At 28.4% G+C, this 10,894-nt stretch overlaps 2 protein-coding genes across 2 annotated transcripts in view; both read right to left on the reverse strand.

Moving 5' to 3' along the window:
• Positions 1-5,540, reverse strand: part of LOC108767210 (trypsin-2-like) — a 25,021-nt gene extending 19,481 nt beyond the window's left edge. Inside the window, exon 1 of the mRNA XM_018516948.1 lies at positions 5,418-5,540. Coding sequence (XP_018372450.1) covers positions 5,418-5,469 — 52 coding nt within the window. The 5' untranslated portion in view covers positions 5,470-5,540. The remainder of the gene's footprint in view (positions 1-5,417) is intronic.
• Positions 5,541-8,645: 3,105 nt separating this feature from the next.
• LOC108767304 (chymotrypsin-1-like) overlaps positions 8,646-10,894 on the reverse strand; it is a 3,652-nt gene continuing 1,403 nt past the window's right edge. Inside the window, exons 2-5 of the mRNA XM_018517068.1 lie at positions 10,382-10,532; positions 9,826-10,090; positions 9,200-9,337; positions 8,646-8,790 (exon numbers count right to left, since the gene is read on the reverse strand). Of these exons, the coding sequence (XP_018372570.1) occupies positions 8,647-8,790; positions 9,200-9,337; positions 9,826-10,090; positions 10,382-10,532 (698 nt within the window). The 3' untranslated portion in view covers position 8,646. The remainder of the gene's footprint in view (positions 8,791-9,199; positions 9,338-9,825; positions 10,091-10,381; positions 10,533-10,894) is intronic.

The following is a 10,894-nucleotide window of genomic DNA, read 5'->3' on the forward strand; positions in this document are numbered from 1 at the left end:
TTCGATTTTGTTATATCAGAGCTGGGATTTAGTTGCACATTTCGGCTCGATTTCGTTGGCGACACCCACTGTTCTTCTTCTTGCCGCGCATTGCCTAGCAACGAATTGTCGGATGCTTGTAAACAAGCATGTGAAGTAGAAGACTCAAAATTGACATACAGGGTTATATGGACTTTTAGGGCAAGACTGGTTCAATTTACTTTGAAGTCAATTTTGTTGGTCATTTGGATCAAGTGTTGACTAAATTTACCTAATAGGTAACTTTCCTTGGTAATCTCGACTTCGAAGTTAGCAGTGACATCATTGAAATATCAACGAATGTCTTTAAGTCAATAATTACCTTATTTTGACAACTTGAAAGTCTATTCGACTTTGAAGGCATAAATACAGTTCGATATTAGGTAATTTATAACCTCAGAAACTTATTAATCATTACCAGATTCTGAGAGAATTTACTAGATCAAAATTAAGTAATTTTTTACCTATCAAGAACACTTTAAACGCAAATGGACTTTGAAAACATTAATATGTTGAAATTAGGTAATTTTTACCTGCGAAGAAAACCTCAAATATAATATTACTTTTATGACATATTTTAGGTCGAAATTTAGTCATTATTGTCTTAATTAGGGCAATTTTGCTTTGGATTGGTCAGGATGCCCTGTTTTGCTGCTTGGGTTATTTACTAGATTAGAAATTATTGTATTAACATTGTAAATGAGAAATATGTAATTTGGAATCCTATTTGTATAAGACATCTTACTGTGAAAATTACCTGTAAATATTTAACTTTATGCGTCATGTCCATTTTAATTTTTGAAATTTATAACAAATTTATCTATTTTTATGATTTATTTATTGAATTTTTTTTTATTATTATTTATATTTATCTTTCAAAAAATTTTTCTTCGCTAAATTCATCGATCTTATTTATGACGGTATTATGTAGATTTATCAATTTTGTATAATATTTAATATATATAAAATGATATTATTCGTTGTGGTTAACCGGGGTAACTGAGAATCTTAGAATGAAAACAACTTTGATGATTGTTACTGTTTTGTTATTTACATTAATAATTTATTTAATTGAAAAAAAGAGCATACATTTCGCAGAAATAACTTGTTTAAACTATATTATTACTGTTACTTTAAATTATAAACTTTGTAACATCAAATGTTATTTAATAAACAGATTAAATATCTCTTAAGTCTTCAAATTTGCATTTATCCAAGACAGGAAACTGCCCACTCTTGTGTAAACATCTGGCTCTCCAGAACAGGCGGAGGAAGCGATTCCAATTAGAATTCCATTAGCAACCAAAGGTGCACCAAGATCATTCTTGAATGAAAATGTGATTAATATAAAAATACTGATATATAAAATGATATATAAAACTATTATATATGGTAGTAATTAATTACTTGTTATTGCAAATTATTATTATTATCATTTAAACGTAAGTAATTTAATTGGCATATATACTATTTTATAATATTAATATTTTCTTTAAAAATATATTGAAGATGTAAATATATGAATTTATGTTAAAGCAAAAATTTAATCGGCATATAATTAGAATCTTTTAATATTATATGCCGATTAAATTTTTGCTTTAACATAAATTCATATATTTACATCTTCAATATATTTTTAAAGAAAATATTAATATTATAAAATAGTATATATGCCAATATATACTATAAAGTTATAGTGTAGTAAAGTAGAAGAAACATGAGGTAACTTTGCTACGCTATAACTTTTGTTATTAATAAACATATGACATATATTTGCTTTTTATATCGTTATTCTTAATGTCTGGCGTTTCAATTTAAAAAAAATTTTATATTCATTTTATTTCTATGAGATGTTTTTACACAATATTTATGTGATAGATACGTAACAACATGATATAGAATGGCATCAAAGATTAGAATCATTTATGTTAATAATCTGTTAATGTTGTATCAAAATATATTTAATTGATTTGTTTTTCATACTAATAATCGACGGCTCACCTTGTATCCATCCGTTCTGTTTTGAGCTTTAGTGCAGATATGGCTAGCTGTCAGTTCCCAGTGACTTTTCGCGCATTCTGTTTGCTTATCAACTACCAACGCAGTTTCTTCCAAGTTTACATTCTAGAAAAGATAATTGCATTAATTGTTACATCGAGCATCGAACAACGAATAACAGTAGCAGGATTACTATTATTAAAATATCTTCTTACACTTATTACTTATAATTTCTTGTTACATTTATATAAAAAGGAAATAATAAATTACTTTTAGAAAGAGTCTTTCCTGAATATGTATAATTGGAAAATTTTCGTATAATAAGTTTAACATTACTGTTGTATTTGCCCATCCGGATAACGTGCACGGCTTGCCTTCGTAATTTGTATTGGATTTTGGAAGACTTATCGGATACACTAGTACGTTGCGTTTGATAAAATCGTTAAGGTGAATCAAGGCGATGTCATTAGAGCATAATAATTTGTCGTAATTTTGGTGGATGTTAATAGTCTCTATGTCATAACGATATCCTGTGTTGTTTAGAGAGTTTGTACCGGCATGGACCTTTATTTCATCAAGTGAACACTTCAACCTAGGTATAAAAATGTATATAAGAATATTAAAAATCCATATCTATTAAGAACAGATTTTGAAAGTATTTATTATGTATTTTATCAGTTGAATATGTATCAACAGAAATATAACAGAAGCTTCTAATAGAATATGATAGAAGGCTGAATGCAGAAACAAAACACGCTTTGCCGTTTAAATAACGTATTCGATTTTAATGTTAATGAAATAAAATATTCTCTCTCTCTTTCTCTCTCTTTCTCTGTTCGGTTTCTACTATCAACCTCCAATTTACTGTTAAATTATAAGTTAAGTTCTGCCAGCAAAATATAAGATGAATGAATATTTAAATAAGTTAATGATACCGAATTTGTTGCACTATCTAAGCAAATCTATTATCAAATTGTTATCAGTAGATTTGTTTGGATATTATATCTGCTGGCAGTTTGCTTATTGTATATGTACACATTTCATACAATGTGTCTATTTAATACGTTCAAATAAGATTAGTTTTACATTCTAAAAATAATGTATATTGATAAAAATTCAGAATATTCAACATACTCTTCAACACATTTTGCTGAAGTTAACACATTCAAATCATCAAGAATAGATCCACTGCATATGTGTCTGTCGCTTCCTCTTATTGACACTTGATACTTAAATTTGCCGATAGGAGCCTCACTATCGTCCTTAATGTTAATAGGGGCATCCTTTCTTACGATAGAAGGAGCTCCTTATCAACAAAAATTAATCAATTATATTAATACATGTGCAAAATAATATCTGTTAAATTATTATAAAAATTTTCCATTAAGAGATACAAATCGATTTGTCTCTCACCAAATATTGAATAAAGATAAAATAACTCTTGTGTTGATTTATGTCTTTTCTTGGAAAACATCTTACATACATTAATTTCAGCAATTAAACATCGTATTTATTTTATAACTACATTAGTTGTTTAGAGAAGTTACGGTTTTATTTAGAATAGAAATTTTTATATCTAGCAAAAGCTTTACTGTTCATTTCACATTAATTTTTATTAAACTACACATATTTAAAGAATGCAAAGAGATGTATACATACTTTTCGTTGACATAATTAATTATAATTTATTAATTTGTTTATTTATAATCTTCTAATTCGTTTTAGATATATGTTTTTTTTACATGTACGATAAAACTTACTATAAATGACAGACAATCGTTATTATCAAAAACTTTGAATATATTGGAAAGTAATAACTAATACAGTGCTGGAATATACTACCGATTGGCATTTAGACTGCTCACAGATTATTGAGGTAAGGGACCCAAACTAAAAATTGTATGACATTTGCAATAAATTCCAGCATTAAGCTAATACATGTACCGCTTGTTGCATCAACATATTAATCAGTATGTCAGATTGTCTTCTGTAGCAGACGCTACAGACAATGGTCAATCGACCACATTTATAAAATTGATTCATCTATTATGTTTTATAAATGTTATGGTTGTTAGAAGAGTCATTTATATAATACGTTTATAGGGTAAACTCGGGTACGATGGCCACAGTTTTTTAAAATGCAAAAAACATACATTTATTCTTGCTACTTTTTAACAATATTTGGGGTATTACTTTCACTGAAGCTTAAAGTAACAAATACTATCGAAATTAAAGAGAAAATACTTAACAGAACTTTAATTTTATCAAAATATTACAAAGTATAATGCATTGGCCATCTTATCTGATTTTGAGGGAAAAGATGGCCATGATATTAAGAAAGATAGCCATAGCATTTATAAATAAATTAAATTATATGTTATATTATAACAGTTTTTAGCAGACACGCGTGCAAAACTTTGCAGATAGTCGAAAGGAAAAATATTAGATAGTATTTATAATATTGTTATTTTGAACAGTGTACTCATATGAACTACTATAAATATTGATTATCTTTAAGAATGACTATAAAAATGCACTATTTATCAATTATTGGAGAAATTATGGCCTATGGCCATCTTTTCCGTATGGTCATAATACCCTAGTTTATCCCATAGTAACCCGACATGTTGACCAATATATTGATGCTACATCCAGCACATGTTATCGGACATATTTAATTCTCTTTCTTCCATTCTTTCTCTCTCTCTCTCTCTCTTCCTCATTTTCTTTCTCATAAAGTAGTTATATAATAACTTATAAAGTACATGGAAATAATATTTCCAGATAATGGAAGAATAATTATAGTTATTGTAAATGTCGTTATTTATTGTTATTTACTTAGTTTCCTTGTTGTAATATCGATCTGGTAATAACGTTGCGAATGTTATATGTTGATAATAGATCCGTTTTTTATTCCTGCACTCTCTGAACTAGCGCATACAGTGCAATAAGATACAGTGAAGCAAACATATATTTATTTCACTTCAACTTATTGCACCATGTGCACCAGTTCAGAGATTGCAGGAATAAAAAACAGACCTCATGTAACACCAGAGTTGAAACAATTAATAGTCACTTATTACGAATTGAAAATAAAGTAATTTGTTACTGAAAAAGATAACTCGCAATTTGCATCTCGTTCTTTTTAATGTAATTTGTAACGGAATTAGTTTACGGCATTACTAGTTACTTGTTACTTTTTCCAATAATAAGTAATAAAATTTCAGTAAGTAATGGTGACAACTTACTTTTCAAAGTGACTTTTCTTAGCGTATTTTCAGCTTTATTTAGTCATCATTACAGTTATAAAAAATTGCAATTATTATGAAAAATTGTTATTGTACCAAGTAACTGTAAAAGTAATGGAAAAGTAATTCTGCCATTTCCTGATAAATTCATACCTTCAGTGGCGTATGCCAGAACGACAAATATAAAACAAGCGAATACACGCATCTTTGATTGCAGATTTGTTGCCCGATATTGAAACGAATAGATGCATTCAAAGGTTTATATATGTTCCTGATGTAGTTGTAACAAAGATATAGGTCTTGCGTTTGTGACGTTTTCCAGAATTTTTCTCAATGCGATATCATATGATAAAATATCGTTATACTACTATTATCTGATACACATAGTCATAAATTACATCTTAATCTAGTTAGATGTTATCTCATTCTTCACAATGTGCCGATTGAGTTACCATTGGAAATTATTTCTAGTAGATAGTCGGACATTTTTAAGGGTTGTAATATCTGAAAAGATGAATTTATTACTATTCTTTAACTCGTTCTAAACTCGTCATTTTTCTAGATTGATAATAATATATACCTGCAAACTTTTTTTATTTGCCGATAGGATTTTACTTATCTTCGGTTATTGTTGACTCAGTTTTGCAAGAGCTCTTAGAACGTCGAGACTTTCATTTCCGTTTTACGTTAGATGTCGTAAACAATATTACTTCACTGAAAGCAAAGATTGGCTGTTGCAGCAAATTAGATGGTAAAATATGGCATAGCATTTTTAATTGGCTATAATTGCCAATTTTTTGTTGCTTCAATGTGTTAGTCTATCCGCAATGTCAGTACAGGATTTCGATTGGCTAATGCAACCAAAAATTGGCTGCTGTAGCCAATTAAGAATGTTATGCCATATTTTACCATTATTTTACCAATCACGAATCATAGGTTGCATTATATCACAAATTTGATTGGTCTAATGTGAAGATTTCTCTGAAAGATTTTGGAATTAACGTCTGACATCCGAAATGATATTTATTAAATTACAAATAAACAGTCTAAATCAGACACTAACTTAATCACGCATGTGTATAGATAGAATTATTACTAAATTTTAATCTTATGTGATTTGTGTATTTTACAGTGTTGTTCTTCAGATGAGGCTTTCTTCTTTAGCTGGCATTATTTTTAATTCTTAATACTTCTTAAGATTTACACGGGCGACTTTTATTAGCTGGAAGCCGCGTCTAGTAACGTCATTAATTCGCCAGCGAATTCTCTCGACTATGCTGCTATTCGCTTGAAGTAAGCTTCTTAATTCGTCAGTGAATTCGCTGATGAAAGCTTCTTTTACACGCTTGGTTTTTATTCGCTATAGCGACTAAAATTTTGAAGTCGCAGCGTTGAGTGGTCGCTAGTGATCAAGCGAATAGTTGAGCACAAAGCACAACAGCGGCTCGAAGTATGTCATTCGATGACATGATTATTCTGTGATGCTTATGGTCTGAGTGACCGAGATGGTTCGGAAAAATTCGTCTATTCACACTGACGACTTAAAAACTCGCTTTGGAAGTGCAGCAAGAAGCTAGCGACAAGCTAGCGACAAACTAGCGACAAGCGTCGAAAGCGATATTCGCCGCGACTATGTGTTATAAGAAGAAACTCGCGTCTAGAAGAAGTTTTTAGTAGCGAATTCTCTATGACGTCACTAGACGCGATTTCTAACGAATAAAAGTCGCTCCGTGTAAATCACGCTTTAGGCAATTGCAAATTTCTGTGAATTATGGGCATTGGACCACGGCGAAACAAAATTATGCAGTTGAGTGGGGATTTGTCTGGTAGACGGAAGTGTGAATATTTTTTTTTCTAATACTTGTACTTCGCTGGATGTGTACGGACCCAAATGTGGCCGAAATATTTTAATTGTAAAGCAAATCAGATATAATTTATTTATAAATTTGTGTAAGTTTTGCTCATTATGTTTACCCTTATTTGCCTGATTTCCTACAATTGTTAATTATATTTTACATTGTACTTATTAAATCATAAAAGTAATAATTAAATTTACAGTTTTTACTAACATCTTTTCTTAAAACAATTAGGATTTATTGGATTATCTGATAAAGTACACATAGTCATAGTTGATTTGCGTATATCGATTACTATACCCGATAATTTACGATATTAGGGAGTTTTTACAATAACGTTAATCCAGATATGGTGAACGCTAAAGTTATCCTTTTCTTAATTAGTTGTTAAGAAGAAGAATTTGACCTTAGCGTTCACCGTATCTGGATAAACAGTATTGTGAAAACTCCTTACTGTTAAAGTAAAGTATTATATAAATGAATTTTATAATATAAAGAGTTACAAATCTGTTTACAAATCTACAGATAAATAAATTTATAAATAAAAATTAAGAATAAGGAATTTATTTATAAATAAGATTTAAATAAATAAAAGTTTAATAATGTCTCAATATAAGAGTTATTTGCGAGAATAAATACTGTATTGAAATCATGAATATTATATTTAGTACTTTGATTGCTTTGTCAATCATGTTTGGGTGACACGTGAATTTTTATATGGTTTTTGTTATCAATTCCTGTGACAACTTTATTAAATTGATTAGAAATTATTTTATTAAGTATTTATAAAAATATTAAGAAAATATTGTTAAAATAATGTATTAGGTTTATTAAAGACATAATTATTAGTTTTTTAATTATTTTTTCCTTATATTTATTTGTTTCACTCTCAAAGAATTCCATTATTTCAGAATGATAGTTTTATTTGTACCTATTTATTTTAAATAAATGCTATTAAAAAAATTTAATAATATAAGTAATAAATAATAATTGTTGATATATAATGTATATTTTTACATTTATTGTGATTTTTTACTGTGATAAATATATTTTTAGTATATATTTAGATATTTCGTAATGTGGCTTCGCATGTTTTTTATAAACATTTGGATACTTTTCTGTTTTGTGCTATTCAGAGAGATAATTTATATTGAAATCAGTTTTTGATTGTCAAAGCGTTATTTGAATGTATTATTTAAGCAATGTGTTCATTCAAATAATTATCGCATTTAAATAAAAATATTGTTAAGCTAATATAAAACGCATAAAAATAATTTTTCAATTTTTAATTAAAAATTTATACATTGAGTAATTATCAAAAATTATTTCAAATTCTCTTTCTTATACACACACATAATTATAATTATTATTTATCATATGACTTGTTAAACGGTTTATGAAATAAATTTATGCAATATTTGTGGAATAAAGAATATTAATACGTTTAAATAATAATATATGTGTATAAAATATATCTTAATATTGTATCACTTATTATTGCTTAAGACATATTTTGTTTTGTCCTATTATTGGATAATATATTTTTTAATCCATTCCGTGAAAGAGGCCACTCTAGTATATACATCGGGTCTTCCCCGAGCACATGGTGTACCAAAAGAGACAATACCAATCTGAACACCATTAGAAACAAGAGGACCACCGGAATCTCCCTGAAAATTTAATAGGGATAACGTTTGATTATTTATTACAAATCGAGTTTTTATTTAATTTAATTATTCACGCTTCACATTTAATTATTATAAAAAATTCTGATATAATTACTTATATTGCTTATACATCTAGTCTTATATTGCAGATGTTTTTTTTCTGAGATCATATTTATTAATATATATTGTAGATTTAATAGATAACTTTGAAATTTATAATTTTATGTATTTTGTATAAATAAAATCGCAAATTATAATATTTTCTATTAGATATTTTTGATGTTTATATCTTAGAATCTAAAATCTCTGTATGCATATGCATTAAAGAGATAAACAACGAGGGAGGAATACTATCTTCGTTTATTACATTTTGTTTTATGCGATATTTGAGATAATAAAAAGTAATACTTACGTAGCACGCGCCTTCGCCTTTTCTGGTGAGTGTGCAAATGTGATTAGATCGTACTCTCCTTTGTATTAGTTGGCATTTAAATTGGTCATAAACAGTTAATTCAATCTCTTGTAACTTGTCAGGAATTATACCACCGATCTAAGAGTAAATAAAAAATTTTCTATAAATTCAAGCATTAATATTTTTATATCGAACATTATTTTTTTTTGTGCGTGTGTATGCATTTATTGAATTTCTCTATTAATTTAAAATAAATGAAGAATTTGAAATTTACAAGATAAACTTGAGTTATTATTATGTAGTTTTATATTTTTTATGTGTATGTAAGTAATTTTAAGAACTTTTTCCATTTATTGTGAACAATATTTAATCATAATAAGAAAATAATGTAATTATTCCTTATTTTCATAGGTTTTCAATTAATATTCTAAAGATATTTGGAAGATATTACTACGTTCTAAAGATATTCCCAAGACGCCCACTAAAATGTGCTATGTAGATTAATTTAAGGTAATATCAATTTTTTACACTAACTTTTATATTTTCTAACTTTTTAAAAAATATTTGATAAATATTAAAGTTGAGCCTACACTTGTTACATGGAATAATTATTGTTTGATATTTACTCTAATTCTTCCCCATCCAGATAAGATGCAGTAAGAGCCACTGGGAGCAATGTCGGTAGTTGCAAGTGATATAGGCTGTATATATTTGGTATATTCAATTGGAGTCGATAGAATGAGTAAACCGATGTCATTGACTAATCTACTAGAATTGAAAGCCTCGTGAACAATGGCTTGTTTAGCTTTGTAGACAGTACCATTTTCGCTTAGCTGATTTGTGCCGGCGTGAATAGTTAACGATTTGAGAGTATCGGGCATGAGGCGGTAGCTGTTAAAAATATTTTAATCGATTACTTCTCAGATGATTTTAAAGGGAAGATCCCGTTTGCTTACAAATCGATTGCCTACACTGTAGGCAAACAGTTCGTTTGCAGTTCGTTTTTATGCACAAACGAACTGTCGGTAAAAGTAATGTAGGCAAACGATGCTATAGGCAATCGATTTGTAGGCAAAAGGAACTACCTTATTTTAAACATTGTTCTCTTAGAATGACAAATGTAATTATATCTTATTCATAGGTGCATGTATGAATAATATAAAACAGGAATAAAGAATATACTTTGCTAAACAATGACCGGCAGTGAGAATGGTATAATGATTAATGATGGATCCACCGCAGGCATGACGTCCGGATTTTCTCAGAGATACTTGATATGGGAACTTGCCGACCGGTGCGTCCTTTCCACCAACAATGTAAGTGTCTGGAAAGCCTGTAAGATGTGTAATAAAACAGAATATGTAAAACGGAATATAAATCAGATTTAAGATAAAATGTTTTTTAACTTTTAATAAACAATTGCAAATATTATAATAGGCCATTCTGTCCACGATTACTATTAATATATGGGGAATTCTACAGAACTTTTCACTTTCGAGTAAAAAAAAAAAATTTTTTTTTTTTGAAGGCACAGCTTTGAATTTTTTTCTGGTGATTGATATTACATACCAAAATGCAGTTCTATGCGAGAAATTCATTTTTGGTGGAGGTTCAGAGAGTTTGTGAAGAAATTTTAGGGCTAGTTTACCTTAAAAATATAAAATCGCAGATACTTACACGAAAATTAAATCTAAT

The sequence above is a fragment of the Trachymyrmex cornetzi genome, unplaced genomic scaffold (assembly GCF_001594075.2).
Source record: "Trachymyrmex cornetzi isolate Tcor2-1 unplaced genomic scaffold, Tcor1.1 scaffold67, whole genome shotgun sequence".
Classification (NCBI taxonomy): domain Eukaryota; kingdom Metazoa; phylum Arthropoda; class Insecta; order Hymenoptera; family Formicidae; genus Trachymyrmex; species Trachymyrmex cornetzi.